Consider the following 23,668-nt stretch of genomic DNA (forward strand, 5'->3'; position numbering starts at 1 on the left):
GAGTTCAAGTCACCACTCAATTTGACCAAAGGAGCTATTTTGGGAAGATGCGAAGAGGCTGAAGTAGTTATTAACTGTGAACAGCTCCAGAAACACGTTCCATCTAGTAATACTGGTCTTTCAAATGACATCACGGCATGGACGCAGGGGCCGATGCTGAGCAGTGACGTGAATTCACATCAATAATTCAATCATTATGTATCTACATAAATGAATCAATAATTGCGTCTACACATATGTACGTATACGAGCAGCGGAGCGGCAATGCAAAAACACATGCATATATCTTATCTGAGTTGTCACAAGAGAGGGCAATAATTTGTGCAAGTATTACTCAAATGATAAATTATACATCTGTAGTTGTAGCTGAGAAATTTATAACTAACTAAGTAAAATTCTGGAAGCGCCTAGAAGATGCCACGAGGAAATCACAGAGTATAAAAGCATCAGCGGTAGAGGCGCTAGGGGCAGTTTCGATTAAGACGCTATCTAGCGAGCAATAGCAGTATTATTTTGAAAGTCAGTTTCATTTAAGCTATCAGTTTGGTTATTAAGCCAGCTAGTTGGAAAGTATAAGTGTTATTGTGAAATACTTTAATAAAGGCCATTTTTCCAATATTCAATATTGGACTTATTTATTCAACAGTTTAGTGATACGAACTTAGCAAAAGGGCAAATAAGAGGATTTGCAAGTAAATTCGTTAAAGTATGATTGCGCAGCCCTATAACACTATTAAACACACAAAACAAACAACAACAGCATTTCAAGTGTACACCTGGGTATGTAATGTTCGGTTTCACCCGAACTTAGACTTCCTTACGTGTTTTTTCTTCAAGTTGACACTAGTTTTAAATTCTTATTCTTTGGTAAAAGTGTCATTTGAAAGTTCTGCGAATGAACAAAATACGAACTAGTACCGCATCTTAATGCGATAGTTCTATGCTAGCTCGGAACTAGCGCGATTAGCTAGAGTACATGGTATACCTAAGGGTGAGGTATTCTTTGATTCTCTGAAATGGTTTCATTTTAGAACTTATAATTAAAAAATAAAATACAAACAAAAACAAATTATCAGTGACAATTGAAATGACATTGAATATGGGGTTTATGCCATTGAGGGGTTAGTAGCAATTTTTTGTTTAAATTTCAATACATAAAAGCCATAATATTGCTTGAAAATACGTCACATCTATCGCAGAGCAATAAGCACGATATGTGGAGAGTGATGTGAGTCCATAATGTTACCTGAAGTTTCTTTAATGACCACAATGAAAAAACCCAATCAAAACCCAGATAGACACCTGCTTCTCCCGATATGCGAGCTTATTCCCTTCAATATAGAAGTTGACGCCGCTGCAGTTTAAGCTATTTTCTGCCAGTGTTTCTTCTTCGTTGGTCACGGCTACTACTTTTGTCAGAAAAACATTAAATTGATCTGGCAGTTTCTAGAATATGGGCGAGAAGATTGGTGGGTACGTATGGTGGTCCCGGCTGTGGCTTGTCGGAGTTGAGGCGAGGTTTTTACCCCCTTACATGACGCACAGTCACAAAACCTAATTATAAATATCATAACTAGCTCGGAAAGAGAGAGGAACCTGTAAGAGCTAGAAAAAGAAATAAATAAAAACACGTAAGGAAGGCTAAGTTCGGGTGTAACCGAATATTACATACTCAGCTGAGAGCTTTGTAGACAAAATAAGATAGAAGGTATTAAAGAGTATTTTAAAAGGGAGTTGGCCTCAGTTCTATAGGTGGACGCCTTTTCGAGATATCACCATAAAGGTGGACCTGGGTTGACTCTAGAATATGTTTGTACGATATGGGTATCAAATTAAATGTATTAATGGGGGTTTTAAAAGGGAGTGGCCCTTAGTTGTATATGTGAAGGCGTTTTCAAGATATCGACCAAAATGTGGACCAGGGTAACCCAGAAAATCATCTGTCGGGTACCGCTAATTTATTTATATATGTAAAATACCACGAACAGTATTCCTGCCAAAATTCCAAGGGCTTTTGATTTCGCCCTGCACTACCTTTTCATTTTCTTCTACTTAATATGGTAGGTGCCACACCCGTTTTACAAAGTTTTTTCTGAAGTTATATTTTGCGTCAATAAACCAATCCAATTATGTACCATGTTTCATCCCTTTTTCATATTTGGTATAAAATTATGGCATTTTTTTCCTTTTTCGTAATTTTCGGTATCGAAAAAGTGGGCGTGGTTATAGTCCGATTTCATTTTAAATAGCGATCTGAGATGACGGCCCAGGAAAGTACATACCAAATTTCATCAAGATACCTCAAAATTTACTCAATTTATCGTGTTTACGGACAGACGGACGGCTGGACGTGGCTAAATGAATTTCTTTTTTCGACCAGATCATTTTGACATATAGAAGTATATATGTATATATCTCGATTTGCTTATGCCGTTACGTATTACCGTTATGCGAACAAAATTAATATACTCTGTGAGCTCTGCTCAGCTGAGTATAAAAATAGATGTAAGCGCGAATAATTTCCGTTGAGGTTTTAGGCCGAGCTTCTCTTCCAACTTGCGTTGTGCTCCTTCTAATTTTTCCTACAAATTGGAAGACCAGCACCTACTACCTTTCATGTCGATTCCGAATTACTTTATATTGCATTTTATTAGAACCCAAGCAATGTTCAAAGTTTCATTGTCTGGGTTACCGAAAAGTAACTTATAACTTGGACGCAACAATTCTCAAATTCCTGACGCGAACTAGCGATACTTTTTTTCCCTCTCTCTCATTCCCTTTCCCAGTATTAGTTCCTCTTCTACTACCTCTCTCCCATCTAAATTACTTCATATATGGAATCTACATACCAAATTTTGATACCCTTTTCAAAGAGGCATTGGTAATAAAACTTTTCTTTCATTCACACTTTCACTCATGCCCCCACTTTTACGATTTCTACCTCTATCACCAAATTACCTTATACATGGAATCAACCCTTTCACGGCGTCGTACCTCTCCCACCTAAATTACTCTATACATAGAATATATTTATATAATCTAGATATATACCAAATATAGCATAGTCCTTCAAATAATTAAGGAGATATATGGGTGATTCTCCGCGAGCTTACAGTTTTGTGTCTTTTCGAAATTTGAAATATATTAAAGCATTTTTTATGAATTGAATTATGTAATTGAGTTAAAATTATGTTTCTTTTAAAGTTTCAGGTTGAATTTTATTAACTGGTCATCAGTTTTATGAAGTTATATTTCATAATACCCTAAAAATGTCACAACCGTGGCATGTCCACAACCACATTTTTCATAACATTTTAGGTGGTAACTTTTTTAAGCTTTAATTAAACGAGTAATAAAATGTCATTGTATTAAATACTTGACTTAATCTGCAATACTAAATGTTGTTTTAATAATAACATTTCTGTTTTCGCTTTGTAATTTGATTTTGAAAAGTGTCCATAAGTTTTTGAGTAAAAAATGTTATTCAAATCGTTAGGTTGGTACTGCTTTATTGTAAACTGGTTTGTGACATGTGAGTGTGAATTTTGATCAGCAAATGTCCCCGCATATTCCCATGTTAATGTTTGCAGTCTTAAAATAACTAATATCCATTTTTAAACACTGAAGAACTGGAAAACGTTACGTATCAAAAAATTGTGTCACAACCGTGGCACTTGTATCTTTGTAGTTTTAAGTTAAGTACCGTCTATTGTACCATTTATCTTCAAAGTTTGCTGACATAACCTTAAAATTTTACGGAAAATCTTGCGACTCATACTAGATTTTTTTAATGAGCAATTTATTGTCAAAATATTACAACCGTGGCAGGTTTCAGTATCAAGAACAGAAATTAAAAGCTGTAGCTCGTCCACTTTGGCAATGTTTTTTAGCTATAAAAACTCACAGAAAGATGATTGAAAATATTTGAAAACCGAATATTTGTTTCCCAAAATTTTGGGTTAGTAAAACTGGGAGCTCGTAGAGATTCGCCCATATAGCGAATTTGAATATTTGTTCCAATCGCAATCTCATTTCCCCTAAGACACGCGTTTCCACTCCCAAGCCCACAACCTCTTCCACCTGAATAACCTTATATATAGAATTTATTTATTAGATATTGTTTACCTCCTTATATAGGGCCTTTAACTATTTGTTGTACTTCTACCCTGACGCTCATAAGTCACACACACACACGCCACATTTATTATACTCAGATGAGCAGAGCTCACAGAGTATATTAATTTTGTTCGCATAACGGTATCCCATAACGGCATAGCCTAATCGAGATAGATATAGACTTCTATAAATCAAAATGATCTGGGCGAAAAAAGAAATTCATTTAGCCATGTCCTTGATTAATTTTTGAGGTATCTTAATGAAATTTGGTATGTAAGTTCCTGGGCACTCTTCTCAGAGCATTATTTAAAATGAACGAAAACGCCTACTTTTGCGATATCGAAAATTTCGAAAAACCGAAAAAGTGCGATAATTCATTACCAAAAACGTATAAAGCGATGAAACTTGGTAGGTGGGTTGACCTTATGATGCAGAACAGAAAGTTAGTAAAGTGTTGGACAAAGGGCGTGTGCACCGTCCACTTTTAAAAGAAAGTAATTTAAAAGTTTTGCCAGCTGTAATTTGGCAGCTGAGTATGTAATGTTCGGTTACACCCGAACTTAGCCTTTCTTACTTGTTTTAATTTATAATAGGAAAAATACTTATACATTCATTTCTTTGCAAAACATATATTGTACCTCCGGGCCATTGTGCGATCATCTCTAGCGCTCATCGGAGACTAAACCGATGTGAATGACAGATATACATATAAGTGGGCGTGGCACCGCCAACTTTTCCAAAATATTTATATACTCAGCTATCAATGGTTTGAGGAAAATAGGCTAGGATTTACGACAAAATGAAATTTTTATTGGCTGTGGACATGACACCATCCACTTTTCAAAAAACTGTATATAGCCTGAAAATTTTCGGGTGACCACGTGAGCGTGCCTTGAAAAGGTTGTGAAGATTGGTTGTGTACTTTGGACGCCAATAAAACGCACACAAACATCACTTTATAAGATATATATTTATTAAGGTGCGGACAAAGCAACATCAAAAATTAAGAAACAACTCATTTACGCTGCAGATACCGTTCGGAGTCGGCGTAAAACATGTAGCTTCCGTCCCGCCAATTTGTAAAATATTAAAAAGAGCACGACGCAAATTGGAAGAGAAACTCAACCCAAATCTGTTCGAAGGTATATTGCGCCTTGTATATATATATATTTTTTCATTTTTATTTTATCCCAAAATATATTGAACTTTAAATGGATGGAAAGAAAATTACTCACTGAAAGCCTTAGTAACGGCTAACCACGTAAATAAATTACAGCACTAATCTCGCATAGCACATCATCTAAATGCGTGTTAGAGTGTAAGGACAGGGAGAAGCATACATCTATATTCGGTACCAAGGCATATGGGAATAGATGGGAACGAAAAAGCAGATGAACTAGCTGAAAAATAGACGTCCCAATTAGACTGGGCAAGATTAAGGGAGGCAAGAGGTGCATATGATCGACCAAGCGGAAAAGGCGTGGGTTTAAGCGCGGGGCTGTAAACTATCGAAGATTATGTGTCGGTCTTACAAACTTAGACTAACAAAGTTGCTTCCATCATTAAAAAGAGAGGACTGTAGACTCATGACGAGTATTCTGACTGGACACTGCCTTTTGACGTCACATGCCTTTAAATTAGGCTTGTTCAGTGCTAGAAGATATAGGAAGTGCGGGTTGGATGAGGAAATAATCGAGCACGTTTTGTGCTCGTGCCCCGATCTTGTCAGGCTAAGACTTCAGCTAATAGGAGTGAGACAGCTGTCAAATCTAGAAGCAGCAAATGGCTTAAGTACTAGAAAGCTTCTAGTATTTGCCAAGAGGACGGAGTTATTTATTATTTTTTTTTTTTTATTTTTTTTTTTTGGGTTTTTCAGTTTGGTCGTTAAAACAAACTTCTAGAAACACTACGGACTCATTCAGTCTATGTGAGGTCCTCATGGACCGGCCACTTCAACCTAACCTAACCACGTATATATGTATAGTCGGAATATGGAACGAACTTAAGCATAAAATGTTTTTAAGGAATTGGATCAACCAAGTAATTATTTCTTGTTGCTCAGGAGACATGGTGCTAGAAATATGGACAAAAAAAACCGCTCTCTAAATGATAAAAAGTTTGAGCTAAAATCTGATATACTCCATGGCGATATAGCCAAGCTAGATTAAAAGTTTGGACTCTGCCAGTTTTCGCGAATCTGTGTTTAAATTTTAAAGCGTTAATGCCTATTCTTGTAGAGAACTTGGTCTAAGTTCCAAGCCTGGGGGTCTATTTTTTATTAAAAAAAAAAAATTTATGTGCGGTCTTCCGCTCTACCCAAACCGAAAAATGGTTTAAATTTTAGGCTCAAATTTGTAACCGTATTGTTCTTCAATGTAGTATAATGTATTTGTTAGCATAAGAGTGTTTTTTTTTATTTTTTTATGTTTTTTTCGCATGTTGTATTTAATTTAATTTATTTTATAAAATTAACATTTAATTTACAACTAATTAAAACATTTACAAAAAATTCCTTACGTAATATTTGTTAAACAATCGTTTAATTGTTAATAATACATATACATACGTCTTTAATTAATCTATGAATATCTATATCTATATAGTTCAACTATTTTAAATTTTATGTAAAAAAGTTTAAAAGCGTACATTTTACCGCAGTACAGTCCGGCAGTGATGTAAATAAGTAGCAGGAAAGTTTGTAGTCATAAATGAACTCACATGTGGGAAAGCTGGAAAGAGATTAAATTCGAAATATATAATGTAATGTGAAATATATAATTTTTTTTAGTATTAAATTAAAAAAAAACTTCATAATTCTACGTTGGTTGAGGTCGTACTCGACCCGATTGTATTTTATATTGATAACCCTGTTTTTATACTCAGTTGAGCAGAGCTCACAGAGTATATTAAGTTTGATTGGATAACGGTTGGTTGTACATATATAAAGGAATCGAGATAGATATAGACTTCCATATATCAAAATAATCAGGATCGAAAAACAATTTGATTGAGCCATGTCCGTCCGTCCGTCCGTCCGTCCGTCCGTCCGTCCGTCCGTTAACACGATAACTTGAGTAAATTTTGAGGTAACTTGATGAAATTTGGTATGTAGGTTCCTGAGCACTTATCTCAGATCGCTATTTAAAATCAACGATATCGGACGATAACCACGCCCACTTTTTCGATATCGAAAATTTCGTAAAACCGAAAAAGTGCGATAATTCATTACCAAAGACAGATAAAGCGACGAAACTTGGTAGATGAGTTGAATTTATGACGCAGAATAGAAAACTAGTAAAATTTTGGACAATGGGCGTGGCACCGCCCACTTTTAAAAGAAGGTAATTTAAAATTTTTGCAAGCTGTAATTTCTCAGTCATTGAAGATATCATGATGAAATTTGGCAGGGACGTTACTCCTATTACTATATGTACGCCTAATAAAAATTAGCAAAATCGGAGAAAGACCACGCCCACTTTTAAAAAAAAATTTTTTTTAAGTAAAATTTTAACAAAAAATTTAATATCTTTACAGTATATAAGTAAATTATGTCAACATTCAACTCCAGTAATGACATGGTACAACAAAATACAAAAATAAAAGAAAATTTCAAAATGGGCGTGGCTCCGCCCTTTTTCATTTAATTTGTCTAGGATACTTTTAACGCCATAAGTCGAACAAAAATTAACCAATCCTTTTGAAATTTGGTAGGGGCATAGATTTTATGATGTTAACTGTTTTCTGTAAAAACGGGCGAAATCGGTTGATGCCACGCCCAGTTTTTATACACAGTCGTCCGTCTGTCCTTCCGCATGGCCATTAACACGATAACTTGAGTAAATTTTGAGGTATCTTGATGAAATTTGGTATGTGGGTTCCTGAGTACTCACCTCAGATCGCTATTTAAAATGAACAATATCGGACTATAACCACGCCCACTTTTTCGATATCGAAAATTTCGTAAAACCGAAAAAGTGCGATAATTCATTACCAAAGACAGATAAAGCGACGAAACTTGGTAGATGAGTTGAATTTATAACGCAGAGTGGAAAATAATAAAATTTTGGACAATGGGCGTGGCACCGCCCACTTTTAAAAGAAGGTAATTTAAAATTTTGCAAGCTGTAATTTGTCAGTCGTTGAAGATATCATGATGAAATTTGGCAGGGACGTTACTCCTATTACTATATGTACGCCTAATAAAAATTAACAAAATCGGAGAAGGAGAACGCCTACATTTAAAAAAAAATTTTTTTTTAAGTAAAATTTTAACAAAAAATTTAATATCTTTACAGTATAAAGTAAATTATGTCAACATTCAACTCCAGTAATGACATGGTGCAACAAAATACAAAAATAAAAGAAAATTTCAAAATGGGCGTGGCTCCGCCCTTTTTCATTTAATTTGTCTAGAATACTTTTAACGCCATAAGTCGAACAAAAATTAACCAATCCTTTTGAAATTTGGTATGGGCATAGACTTTATGATGATAACTGTTTTCTGTGAAAACGGGCGAAATCGGTTGATGCCACGCCCAGTTTTTATACACTGTCGTTCGTCTGTCCTTCCGCATGGCCGTTAACACGATAACTTCAGCAAAAATCGACATATCTTTAATGAACTTAGTTCAGGTACTTACTTGAACTCACTTTATTTTGGTATGAAAAATGAACGAAATCCGACAATGACCACGCCCACTTTTTCGATATCGAAAATTACGAAAAATGAAAAAAATGCCATAATTCTATACCAAATACGAAAAAAGGGATGAAACATGGTGAGGTAATTGGATTGGTTTATTGACACGAAATATAACTTTAGAAAAAACTTTATAAAATGGTTGTGACACCTACCATATTAAGTAGAAGAAAATGAAAAAGTTCCGCAGGGCGAAATAAAAAACCCTTAAAATCTTGGCAGGTATTACATATATAAATAAATTAGCGGTATCCAACAGATGATGTTCTGGGTCACCCTGGTCCACATTTTGGTCGCGATCTGGAAAAAGCCTTCACATATACAACTACCACCACTCCCTTTTAAAACTCTCATTAATACCTTTAATTTGATACCCATATCGTACAAACAAATTCTAGGGTCACACCTGGTACACCTTTATGGCGATATCTCGAAACGGTGTCCACCTCTGGAACTAAGCATCACTCCCTTTTAAAATACTCATTAACACCTTTCTTTTGATACCCATATTATACAAACAAATTCTAGGGTCACCCCTGGTCCACCTTTATGGCGATATCTCGAAACGGCGTCCACCTATGGAACTAAGCATCACTCCCTTTTAAAATACTCATTAACACCTTTCTTTTGATACCAATATTGTACAAATAAATTCTAGGGTCACACCTGGTCCACCTTTGTGGCCATATCTCGAAACGGTGTCTACCTGTGGAACTAAGGATTACTCCCTTTTAAAATAATCATTAACACCTTTCTTTTGATACCCATATTGTACAAACAAATTCTAGGGTCACCTCTGGTCCACCTTTATGGCGATATCTCGAAACGGCGTCCACCTATGGAACTAAGGATTACTCCGTTTTAAAATACTCATTAGCACCTTTCATTTGATACCCAAATCGTACAAACGCATTCTAGAGTCACCCCTGGTCAACCTTTATGGCGATATCCCGAAAAGGCGACCACCTAAACAACTACCACCACTCCCTTTTAAAACCCTCCTTAATACCTTTAATTTGATACGCATATCGTACAAACAAATTCTAGGGTCGCCCCTGGTCCACCTTTATGGCGATATCTCGAAACGGCGTCCACCTATGGAACTAAGGATTGCTCCCTTTTAAAATACTCATTAACACCTTTCTTTTGATACCCATATTGTACAAACAAATTCTAGGGTCACCCCTGGTCCACCTTTATGGCGGTATCTCGAAACGGCGTCCACCTATGGAACTAAGGATATATCCCTTTTAATATACTCATTAACATCTTTCATTTGATACCCATATCGTACAAACGCATTCTAGAGTCAACCCTGATCCACCTTTATGGCTATATCCCTAAATAGCGTCCACCTATAGAACTATGGCCCACTCCCTCATAAAATACTCTTTAAGACCTTTCATTTGATATCCATATTGTACAAACAAATTCTAGAGTCAACCCTGATCCACCTTTATGGCGATATCCCTAAATGGCGTCCACCTATAGAACTATGGCCCACTCCTTCATAAAATACTCTTTAATGCCTTTCATTTGATACACATGTCATACAAACACATTCCAGGGTTTCCCTCGGTTCATTTTCCTACATGGTTATTTTCCCTTATGTTGTCACCATAGCTCTCAACTGAGTATGTAATGTTCGGTTACACCCGAACTTAACCTTCCTTACTTGTTTATATTGATAACCCCTAAGATTAAAAGTTGTGGATTTTTGTTTGCAATATATGAATCCAGCACGCTTCAGAACAGCATATTCTGGTACTAGGCCGTCTGCCACGGAGCCCATCTATTCTCTGACATATTTTGGTAAATAGTAATTTGGTAACATCAGTAATACATCAAGAATTCAACTGTCAAGAGTTTGTGGAGTAATTTCTGATCAAGTTTGTATAACATATTAGAAAAACATATGTTTTACTTCCGACCCAATGGCAAATCAAGAAAGCAGTTGGAACTTTGTACGTCCATTTTTTTTTTTTTTTTTTTTTTTTTAATGAAAAACAAAGGTTTGGGAGTCCATAAGCGCATACAAACATACATCTTTCTTTATACATATAGAGACAGATAGACCAAATCTGCTTAGAGAACAAACATTACCGAAAAATAGAACTCTTGTATACCAATTTTAACGAAATGTTTAAAGGTTTTAACGAAAGAGTGTTTTTCAAGAGATATATGCATTCTTATGTTGCATTAACCTGGCAACACGCATAAATATGTATGTATGTCAAGGTGATATGAAATGAAAATACAGACATACATCTATACCAGGGCTGTGAACTGCATCCTCATTTTTCAACTTTCCGGATAAACGGGATATTCGAATAACCGTATAGCTAAGAAAAAAATCCTGCTCTCCGGATATCCGGATTCATAAATGGGAAATCCGGATATCTGCTGTTCGGCTATCCGGATACGTAAAAGGAAAATCCGGATATCCGTATGTCCGGATACTGGAATATATAAGTTGAATATCTACATATCAGAATTGAACGAAGCAAACATCGAAAAATTATTCAAAAAATATGTTTGTAGATAATTAAATTAACGTCAAAAATTAAAAAGCTACCATTTTACAAACAAGTGAAAATAAAAACAGTGTTTATATTGTGAAATAAAATAATTAAAAAAAAATGTTTAAGTTAAACGGTTTTATTGAAAACAATACTTACATGAAATAATAAAAATACGAAAAGCTAGAAAATAATTAGGTAGGTCCTAGGTACTAGTAATCACACTCCTCATCAATCTAGGGCGTTGATCAGACAATTAAATAAAAACGTTGGACGCGTGAAATTTCTAAAAATGTGAGGCGTAGCATAACCTGATTAAGGTTCAGTTGGTTTTACTTATGACTATCAATAGAAATATGACGCGTCCAACGATTTTATTTAATTGTCTGATCAACGCCCTAGATTGATAAGGAGTGTGATGACTAGTACCTAGGACCTACCTAATTATTTTTTAGCTTTTCGTATTTTTATTATTTCATGTAAGTATTGTTTTCAATAAAACCGTTTAACTTAAAAATTTTTTTTAAGTTATTTTATTTTCAAGTTTTTAGTCTTTATTTAATTGCCTATTATTTCTCATTCTATTTAGTTCATTTTGTGACTCATTATTACAAGGACTCTTTCCTGACAATTTGTAACAACCTAAGTCCTCAATACATAATCCTTCCAAAGACTTTACTCGACTCTGCGTCACGTATGCTTGTCCCTCCTCCAACTCAAAAATATTTTGATGTCACTTCTACTGGACTGTATGCAATATTTGTTCCAAATATGAGCCAAATCGGACCACAAATAAGATTTTTGTGAATATCTCGATCCATGCGCCACCTAGCGGCGATTTTTTCACAGGTCGATTTCTATTCTTGCATGTATTATGTGTTCCAAATATGAGCCAAATCGGACCACAAATTCGAATTTTGCGAATATCTCGATCCATGCGCCACCTAGCGGCGATTTTTTCACAGGTCGATTTCTATTCTTGCATGTATTATGTGTTCCAAATATGAGCCAAATCGGAGCACAAATGTGAATTTTGCGAATATCTCGATCCTTGCGCCACCTAGCGGCGATTTTTTTCTTATTATTGCATTGTCATCGGGTTCTGAACTATATTCCAAGTTTCAAGCTTGTAGCTTATCGGGAAGTTACTTAAATTTCAATTACAAGATTCGTTCACAACGGCCGTGCATGCGGCCGTGCAGCCTGTCAACTCAAGCTAAATAAAACCGTTTAAAAACGCTGTTAATTGATTTAAATGCCCTACGGATTTATTGATATTAATGTTAAATAAACATATATGGTACATCAATTTGTTGCTTTCACTGCACTGAAAGAAATGGTGCTAGTAAAATCAACCAATCGGTTCTCTTGTTCTTGACTTAACGGAGATTCGGTGAAATTGATCGAATTATGGTTAATTCGACCGAGTTCTTTGTCAAGCGAACAAATTAGTTTAGTCATTTCAACAGAAGAGAAATTTTCGCTCTTAAGTTAACAAAATTCTGTAAAATTTACAGATTTCTAATCAATCTAACTGATTTTTTTGTTAACACAACTGATCTCACTGCTCATTTTAACAGCGATCAGCAGTCAATACATGAGCAAATTTCGAAGAGAATTTTACGCTCACTGCGCTCTCTACTTTGTACTTATGTATGCTGTGTACTATATGTATGCACATATTTACGTATGTATATGGCGGCCGTCGTGGTGCGATGGTAGCGTGCTCCGCCTACCACAACGAAGACCCTGGGTTCACACCCCGGGCAAAGCAACATAAAAATTTTAGAAATAAGGTTTTTCAATTAGAAGAAAATTTTCCTAAGCGGGGTCGCCCCTCGGCACTGTTCGGCAAACACTCCGAGTGTATTTCTGCCATGAAAAGATCTCAGTGAAAACTCACCTGCCTTGCAAATGCCGCAACATAGGTACTTTCGCACAAAGCTGTCGCAACAACTTTTTTGTTCATTTGACTATTAAAACGGTCAATTACGAATCAGCGATTTGTGCGCAGTTGATTCAAGACCTTGTTGCGATGGATAAAAATTGACAGAAATTTCGGTTGAATTGACCGGTATTTCAGTTGATTTTACCAGTTTTTTCTTTCAGTGTGGATATCCAAAAATAGGGTTATTAACCGGATCTTCATAAATACGGATAGCTTCACAAACGAATATTAACCGGCTATCCATGCCGTCCGGATTTTATCCGTATGGATATCCGGATATTCGAATATGCGGATAATCCCAGCCCTAATCCATACCTATGTACCTACAATTTTACTATCGAAGTTAAATAACGCTAGCGAATCTTGGCCTTTTTCGCCATTCAATCTAATTCTACACATGAATATGTATGTGAAACATAATGATATGTGGTGGAAGCCCCACTCAAAGCAAGTTTGCTCGAGATGCGTGTCTTTGTATAGAAGAAATGTTAAAACCGATCTATCCGTTTTTGAAATTTAGCTTTGTAAACGAAAATTATATGACTTTTAATATATCTTGGATATTTTTCTTCGCCTCTGTAATATATCCCTTCGACTTATATTATAATATATATCTCAAGAAGCCAAGCTTTCAAATTCAAAAAACCGTTTTAAAATCGGAACATTTTGTGTAAAGTGATGGTCGTTCAACGCCATTTAGTGACTTCATTTTATAAGATTTATTTATATATATAAGTTTTTTTTTTTTTTTCAGATTTATTGAGGAATAAAAATTATTTGATGCGAGTCCTGCTTACGAAATAGATAACCGAAGCTAAATATATTTGATTTGCGTTATCTTTGCAACGCCCAGACACATGTAGATATGTAGCAAATAGAGAAAAAAAGAGCTTATTTGCTTCTATCAAACCGAATGGGTGTGTATTGATAAGCAGAAAAAACAACACACCCTGCAAAAAATGCGACTAGTCTAGGATGAATCCGGTATGAATCGCAAAGGAGTATGCGAATATAGCCAGTTCTGAAATCTTTATATGGGTTGGAGATGTCCCTTTTGTTTGGGCATGTCCTATGGAGAGACTAATTGTACCTGTTTATGCCTGAACGGGTAGTGTCGGACTGGTCCTACGGGTACTGTGGGACAAATCTTTTCTGTACTCTTTGTACCATTATGGGAAGTGTCCGACAGGCCCTTTTTGTATCCATACGGGTAGTGTCGAACAAATTCTCTTCGTGCCTATGGGTACTGTCTGACAAGTCCTCTTTCTTTTTTACGGATTTTATAATTTTTTAAACTCTATTACATATTCATATTACATACATATATTCTTAATTTTTTTCGTATTGGTGTTGTAGAATAATAGTAACAAAATAAATATTACAATAATGGCCCTAGTATTTTAGATGAGGTATAGAGCTCCGCATTTTTCCTAAATAATGCTATTCAATCACACACGATAACTTGAGTAAATATTGAGATATCTTCACCGAATTTGGTACACGAGCTTATCTGGACCCAATAATAGATTGGTGTTTAAAATGAGCGAAATCGGATGATAACTACGCCCACTTTATATATATAACACATTTTGGAAAACACAAAAAACCTAATTATTTAGTAAATAATACATCTGGAATGTTGAAATTTGATGTGTGGGCTGATATTGAGACTCGTGATAAAAATTAGAAAAAAAAATGTTTAAAATTGGCGTGGCACCGCCCGCTTGTGATAAAACAATTTTACAAATATTACTAATCAAAAATCGTTAAACCTATCGTAACAAAATTCGGCAGAGAAGTTGCCTTTACTATAAGGAATGCTTTAAAGAAAAATTAACGAAATCAGTTAAGGACCACTTTTATATAAAAGATTTTTAAAAGGTTCGTGGACGAATAAAATAAGTTATATCTTTGCAAAGAAGAACTTTATATCAATAGTATTTTATTTCTCAAGTGCATTTATAACAATAAATAGGACAAACTTCAAATCTAAAAAAATGGGCGTGGCACCGACCCATTATGACTAAGCAATTTTCTATGTTTCGGGAGCTATAACTCGAAGAAAAATTAGTTCAGAATAGAGCCATATGTATATGTAGTACATGAATTTCAAAATGAATGATGCCAAATATAACCAAAAGGGACTATAGGGGATCAGTTATACCCCAATGTGGACAAAAGAGATCAATCGCAGACTGCTCTCTTTAGGGATATATCGCATGATTTTTTTTCAGGGGTTTAAAGCGACATTATTTATGTATGTGTGCATTTCTGTGGGATTTTAAAGCCTTGTAACTCCTTTCATACTTAACTTTGAACAATTTTTTTTGCACAATATCCTGATTGAAATCTATGTTCATCGAAATTAGTAAAGCCGTTCAGCAGTTTTGCCCTGTTACCTTTTGGGTACTTCATTTTATAATATTAATAGATATATTTATATATGCATTTGAATTTCTCATTTACCTTATTGTAAAAAACCAGGTACATTTAAAATTGCACAATATGCCATAAGGCTTCTTCATTTGCTCTTTCTTATTCACCACTGTGCTTTGTAAATTATAGCCATCATATCGCCGCCAACAGTGATTGAGGTCGCCTAAAAAATAAATTAAATAATTATAACAAAAATAAACGTTACATCGAGCCAGTAAAAGGTCCTTAAGAGAAAAATTGTTTGATAAATAATTTTACAAACATAAAAAACCTAATGTCAGATCTCCTGCAATTCACTTCCGGGCAGAAAGATCTTGCTACCCTGCAAGAGTTGGTGTCCGCCCAACGTTTTCTGAGCTGACTCGTGGCCCATCTATGCAGGAGCAGACCACAAGTCGCCAGAGGAATCCTAAAATCCCTACAGCCATCTTTATCCTTTTCAATTGTACCGTTGTGGGCTAAGATATCCGCTTGACAGTTGCACGGGATAACACTATGGCCCGGGACCCAGATCAGGTCAGTCACTCCCAGACCGTCCTAAAGTTGAGCTGAAGGCTTTGATAACCACTTGGCTATCAAAGTTAATTTTAAACCCTTTAATCGTAGTAGCATTGGATAGCATTTCATCCATCGCATCCTCAATAACGGCAACTTCCGCTTGGAAGACGCAACTTAAACTTACGGCTTACATTTAGCTCACGAAAAAAGCCCGTAGCCCACATCACGAAGTCTGACCAACGGCGGGCCTCGGCCGCTTTTCCCGCAATATCTTCTGCATGTATGTTCAGCACGACATTCAATGCCAAAGTCGGTGTTGTCCAAAGATCGCTGCTGATACCAATCAGTGTAGTCCGTTGCGGTGAAACCAATATTTTGGTGGCGTTCGCGGTGTTCAGTACATTCAACCAGACCAGTACCCCATAGAGCAGAATCGGTTTGACTACGCTCTATTAAAGGCAATTTACTACTCTTGGCGAGAGCCCCCATCCCTTGCCGATAGACCCCAATCGGCAGTACAATGCAAACACGGCTCCTGGCCCAGTATTCCACATTGGGTCTCCAGACAGTTTCTTCTCCAAAACTACCAGCAAATATTTAATCCCATTAGAAAGTACCAACGAAAGTTCTGAAAGGGGACATCATATCTAAATCCTCAAAAAAAAAACAAGTTCTGTTTTCCCAGATTGACCGCTAGTTCATATGTTTCAGCGGACCTAGTCACAGTGACCAGATAGCCATGCAGAACATTGCGCAGGGTGCCCAGAAAGATGCCCCTGACAAGGATAGCCAAGTCATCTGCGTAGGGAACGACCCGACAGACATTGGCTTCCAGCTTTAGATGCTCGTTGAATTCCATTACTCAGAGCAGAGGTGATAGAACACCCTTTTTGGCGTTTCTTAATCATTCAGTCATGGGTGCTATGATATCTTAAAATTGTAGGTATAAGCTAAAAAGTATTTACGTCGGTTTGTTCTAATAACCAAAAAAAAAAGCTTCGTTATTGGCTACTGTAACCAAAAAAACTTTTGGTTAATATATTGCTTATATATAACCAAATATAGTTTTGGTGGTTGGTAATGATTATGGATGACCATAATGAATTTTATTACGATGATTTTTGAAAATTCCCCAAAAAATTGTATCCTTTTTTTTTTTAACAGTATGGACACAATCAGTTATATGTGGGATCTGGGTTACCCCCTTTATCCCCAAAATCTAAATCCCCAAATCAAAATTCCCAAATCAAAATCCCCAAAATGAAAATCCAATAATCAGAATCCCCAAAATGAAAATCCCATAATCAAAAACCCCAACACGAAATCCCCATTCGCGGTGATTTTAAACCTAATTTGAATGTTTTTCGCACAGAAAAAGGATAGTTATGTTTATTCTATTTCCAAACTAACACTTCAATATTGATGATTTCACAAATATTTAATGGGCACATTAAAGAAAATACAGTGCAACGCAATAAATTATAAATACAATTAATACAGTATTTACATGACAAAAAAATTCAAAATTCATTGCATTGTGGATAAACAACAGAATATTTTTTTTTTTTGTTTTTACAAATTATAAATATATATGTACATACATATATTTTTATCGTCTGTCGCCAAGAAGTAACTAATTCGATACATTTTAAAGCTAATAAGGGGATAGAAATTCATTTGAGAAACAAAACTTTTACTCTAACGGAATTTTTTCTCCAAGAAGATATTTAGGCGATGGAACTCTGTAATACTGTTTTCACACAGATACTTAATGATCTCATTTCACCTTCTAATGAAATCGTAAATTGTTTGCTTTCACACAGAAGTAACTGCTCGATTAGTATGAAGGATGAAATGTCAAGCGAATAAAATGACAATGCTATATGACAGACAATCATGGCGGAACGATACAAGGTGGCAGCATGCAGACATACCTATAAACATAAAAAAGTCTATGTACTTGTAAATTCGATGGACAAATGTCAAAATCGTACTGCGCCGGTAGTTGATGTATCAAATCAAATAAAAAAGGTTATGATCAGCTGTTCGATGCGGCCACCTTGTATCGTTCCGCCATGTAGACAATGACATTTACTTTGACAAATGACATTTTTAAGCACTGAACACACCAAAAACTAACAAACGGAAACGGAAGCGGAACGGTGCCAACAGAGTTGCATTGTGCTTTTGACTTCATTAGGCATTCGATTAGCTACTAATGAAATAATTATAGATTCGAATTTTGTAGGGAAGATTGAGCTCAATAAGCGTCTTAATGTAGAAAACTGCTTTTATTATTCAATAAGCCGTCTGTGTGGAAACAGTATAACGTTTTAAATTTTCCTTTTTTCAATTATTTTGAGAACTTTTGCAGTTGTTTTCGTAGTTTCCTTCTATTCTATATTAATGATATTATGCAAATTTTGCAATATTTTCTCATCGTGGGTTCACTACCAGATCTAGGTTTTTCATTTAAATTTTTTAATAACGGGACTCATGAAAGCATATAAACTTATAAGGTGTAAAATTATATCCATTTACACACACTGTTATATGAACGCACCTAGTAATATTCTTGATAAACTTGATTGCTGTATTATTGCCAAACAAAATTTTTTTGATTGTTATACAAATTAAAAAATGCCAAGATTAAGCGCAAAAATCAAAACTAAAACGTCTTTACTGGCTGATGTTGGAGATTTCTGATGAAAATACCTGCTGTAATGTCTGCAAGGTTGCATTCCTTTTAGTTTACAGCGTTTACACAATGAAATGTGCGCGTAAATTTATGCAAATTGTGTAAATGGTTTTTATACTCAGCTGAGCAGAGCTCACAGAGTATATTAACTTTGTTCGCATAACGGTAATCCGTAACGGCATAAACTAATCGAGTTAGATATAGACTTCTGGGTGAAAAAAGAAATTCATTTAGACATGTCCGTCCGTCTGTCCGTCCGTCTTTAAACACGATAACTTGAGTAAATTTTGAGGTATCTTGATGAAATTTAGTATGTAGGTTCCTGGGCGCTCATCTCAGATCGCTATTTAAAATGAACGAAATCTGATTACAACCATGCCCACTTTTTCGATATCGGAATTTTCGAAAAACCGAAAAAGTGCGATAATTCATTACCAAAGACGGATAAAGCGATGAAATTTGGTAGGTGCGTTGAACTTATGACGCAAAATAAAAAAATTAGAAAAATTTTGGACAATGGGCGTGGCACCGCCCACTTTTAGAAGAAGGTAATTTAAAAGTTTTGCAAGCTGTAATTTGGCAATCGTTGAAGATATCATGATGAAATTTGGTAGACACGTTACTCCTATTACCATGTGTGCGCTAAATAAAAATTGGCGAAATCGGATGACGAACACGCCCACTTAAAAAAAAATTTTTTTTTAAAGTCAAATTTTAACAAAAAATTTAATATCTTTACAGTACAAAAGTATATTATGTCAACATTCGACTCCAGCAATGATATGGTGCAACAAAATACAAAGATAAAAGAAAATTTCAAAATGGGCGTAACTCCGCCCTTTTTCATTTAATTCGTCTAGAATACTTTTAATGCCATAAGTCGAACAAAAATTTACCAATCCTTGTGAAATTTGGTAGGGACAGAGTCTATGTCTATGACGATAACTGTTTACTGTGAAAATGGGCGAAATCGGTTGAAACCACGCCCAGTTTTTATACACAGTCGACCATCTGTCCTTCCGCTCGGCCGTTAACACGATAACTTGCGCAAAAAACGATATATCTTTACTAAACTTAGTTTACGTACTTATCTGAAGTCACTTTATCTAGGTGTAAAATATGGCCGAAATCCGACTATCACCACGCCCACTGTTCCGATATCGAAAATTACGAAAAATGAAAAAACTGCCATAATTCTGTACCAAACATGAAAAAAGAGAATAAAACACGGTAGTTGGATTGGTTTATTGACGCAAAATATAACTTTAGAAAAAACTTTGTAAAATAGGTGTGACAACTACCATATTAAGTAGAAAAAATGTAAAAGTTCTGAAGAGCGAAATCAAAACCCTTGGAATCTTGGCAGGAATACTGTTCGTGGTATGATATATATAAATGAAGTAACGGTATCCGACAGAAGATGTTCTGGGTCACCCTGGTCAACATTTTGGTTGATATCTCGAAAACGCCTTCACATATACAACTAAGGGCTACTCCCTTTTAAAACCCTCATTAATACTTTTAGTTTGATACCCATATCGTACAAACACATTCTAGAGTCACCCCTGGTCAACCCTTATTGCGATATCTCGAAAAGGCATCCACCTATAGAACTAAGGCCCACTACGTTTTAAATAATCATTAACACCTTTCATTTGATACCCATGTCAAACAAACACATTCCAGGGTTACCCTAGGTTCATTTTGCTAAATTGTGATTTTCCCTTATTTTGTCTCCAAACCTCTCAGCTGAGTATGTAATGTTCGGCTACACCCGAATTTAGCCTTCCTTACTTGTTCATACAAAATTTGACAGCTCATTTACGTACTAGATAAATTTATACGTTTACACACTTTATAAGGCATTTATAAGGTTACATGAGTCCCCCTAATATTTTTTCACAGTATTTTTAATAATAAATTTATAAACCAAAATTAAATTAATATAAAATTAAATTTAAATACGTGATCTGGCATTGAACTGACGACTTTTGCAAGGTAGTTGAAGACCTAAGCCTCTGAGCCTCTGATGTAAATAAGAAGTTGTTGTCAAATTCGTAATATAACATCGATATGGTTAGAAGGGAAAGAAGATATGAAAACACAATGCAAATAGAATGTGTACCGTTAGGTTATTCCCCATCATTTTACTTTATGCTTATAGTCATACTTATATATATATAAATTCGTAATTATGTTTATGCGCGTCAGAACTTTACTTTATGATTTAATTAAAATTTTTGTGATTTTGTGTTCGAGGTTTTATAATATTTCCTCAAAAAAGGTTTGGGGATTTAGCCCCAAAAAGATGCGGGATTTTGTGTTGGGGATTTTGGTGATGCGATTTTAAATTTGGGGATTATGTATTTGGGATTTTTTTTTACCTGGGTATACTGTATCTGGGGATTTCTTTTTTTGGGATTTAGGGGCACTGCCGTGGGATGTTTAATGATAACGATTACTTTCCGTCTCTGAAAAAAGTTACGTTAAACCGGTTTTCATCTTTTCGTATGGTACGGACATGGCTGCTTTAAATTAATTCGGTTCGTTTTTAAAAATTCAACGTGCTTATTTATAAAACGGACTTCGTGTAGATCATTTCCGCTGATCGCAGGGCGTTGGTATTATTTTTTATTTGCAGCTAAAAATAGGCGGTGACCAATGGTCTTTGAATAATTTGTACGAAATTGGTAAGAGCATAACTTTGGGTCTTACAAAATATTGTTCACTGCTCACTGTACAAAGCTTATTGGACCTTATGAGTACGGCTTCAGACCTGGTAAATCTACCATCCAGCAGATGTTTGCAATTCTCCAAATCTTGGAAAAAACTGCGCGAAAAAAGAAGGCACATCACCTCTTCACCGATTTCCAAGTCGCCTTCGGCAGCACGTAAGGAGCTGCCTCTATGCCGCTATGCCTGAATTTGATTTCCCCGCAATCTTATACGGCTGTGCAAAATGACGTTGAGCAACACCATCAGCTCAGTCAGAATTGGGAACGACCTCTCGTAGAGTTAGAAATTAAACGAAGTTTCAGACAGGGTGACCCCCTATCGTGTGATTTCTTCAATTTGATGCTGGAGAAAATTATACTAGCTGCAGAACTTAACCGCTCTGGAACAATATTCTATAAAAACATGCAATTACTGTTGGACGAGCAAGTGGGCTTTTCCACTTGCCTTTGCTCAAAGGGAATTGAAACACTAAAACAAACTGATTGATTTTAAATAACTGATTTATTGGCGTATCCCTGGTGGGTGTACGCTAGTGCATATTTAGTGGACTGATGATGATTCAAAATTCTGTACTCTTTATATGCGCATTTGATTTTAATAATTTCTACTTTACCTTGCCCTTGAAATTTACATACTTGATTTCATGTACGTACGTTTGTGAGCTATGTTTGACCAGTGACCCACATCATATTACCGTTGAGAAGTTCTTTGTTTTGTTATCAGCCGAGCCGCTGCTGCCATACAGCTACCGATCTATCGACTGAGCTGTTTTGAGAGACGGTCAATGCTGCCTTTACCTACCGTTTCTTTAGATGTTACTTTGTATGAAATGCAACAGTCGGTGCAGCTGCAGCGTAACTATTGTATGCATGTAGGAATATATGTACATATTGTTACGAATATTAGCAAAACTAAGGGGTGATGCTATCGTCTCTAAGCCGATGCTATGCAGTGACGTGAATTCACATCCATAGATCAATCATTATGTATCTACATAAACGAAACAATAATTGCGTCTACACATATGTACCATGTACATATACGAGCAGCGGAGAGTCAATACACAAACACATGCATATATCTGAGATACTCCTGAAAGTATGCAATGAGTAAATCTATAAAATCATGCAATTGTAGTTACAGCTGAGAAGTTTGAGAGCTGCTGTACTAGTAGATTCTGGAAGCGCCTAGAAGATGCGAACGTTGAAATCCGAGAGTATAAAAGGCGGCAATTTTAGAGGCGCTGGAATTCAGTTTGTTTTGAGATTTCGATTAAGACGCTATCTAGCGAGCAAGAGCAGCATAATTTTGAATAGCAGAGTTTCATTTGAGCCAACAATCAGTTTGGTTATTAAGCAAGCTATTCGTTGCAAAGGTTGAGTGTTATTGTTATGTACTTTAATAAATGTCATTTTGCATTATTAAATATTGGAGTCATTTATTCAACAGTTTAGTGATTCCAACTTAGCAGAGGGTTGCAAATAAGAGGATTTGCAAGTAAATTCATTACAATATTTATGTTGGATCCTCAAGTGTAAATTTGTATGTTGTATGTAAAATTTAGGAAACAGCGTCGCTTCTGTGTAAGCCAGTTTTCAAAGCACGCCGTGTGGAAGTAGAAAGGCCAGAATGGTTAGACGCAATATTGGAGGCGCTGAAAGGATCGCAAAGGCGGAGTGAAAAAGTTATCAAATGCTTCAAATGCGGGAAGTCCGGTCACATTGCACGTCATTGCGATCTTGGTCCTAACAGTTCCAACAATGTGGGTGGCCGTAAACGCAAAGCTGGAGGAAATGAGCAAGAGCGTGTTGGATGTAAAGAACGAAAACTTGCCCGGCTATTGAATGTCCTGTGATATCTGTGTCGCAAATTGGAAGGAAATCAAGCATTCTTACCGTCAGAGGGAATGTGGATGGCAAGGAGCGTGTACTGACTGTAGATACGGGCGCATCTCTTTCCTTGACCCGATCTAACTTGGTCAACAGGAGAGAAAAACCGTTACCTGGAGCAAGATTGCG

At 35.9% G+C, this 23,668-nt stretch overlaps 1 protein-coding gene across 1 annotated transcript in view; it reads right to left on the reverse strand.

Moving 5' to 3' along the window:
• Positions 1–6,528: 6,528 nt before the first annotated feature.
• LOC137248279 (uncharacterized) overlaps positions 6,529–23,668 on the reverse strand; it is a 34,995-nt gene continuing 17,855 nt past the window's right edge. The window contains exons 2-3 of the mRNA XM_067779151.1: positions 15,749–15,881; positions 6,529–6,845 (exon numbers count right to left, since the gene is read on the reverse strand). Of these exons, the coding sequence (XP_067635252.1) occupies positions 6,737–6,845; positions 15,749–15,881 (242 nt within the window). The 3' untranslated portion in view covers positions 6,529–6,736. The remainder of the gene's footprint in view (positions 6,846–15,748; positions 15,882–23,668) is intronic.

Source organism: Eurosta solidaginis, chromosome 4, assembly GCF_040869045.1.
Source record: "Eurosta solidaginis isolate ZX-2024a chromosome 4, ASM4086904v1, whole genome shotgun sequence".
Taxonomy (NCBI): Eukaryota; Metazoa; Arthropoda; class Insecta; order Diptera; family Tephritidae; genus Eurosta; species Eurosta solidaginis.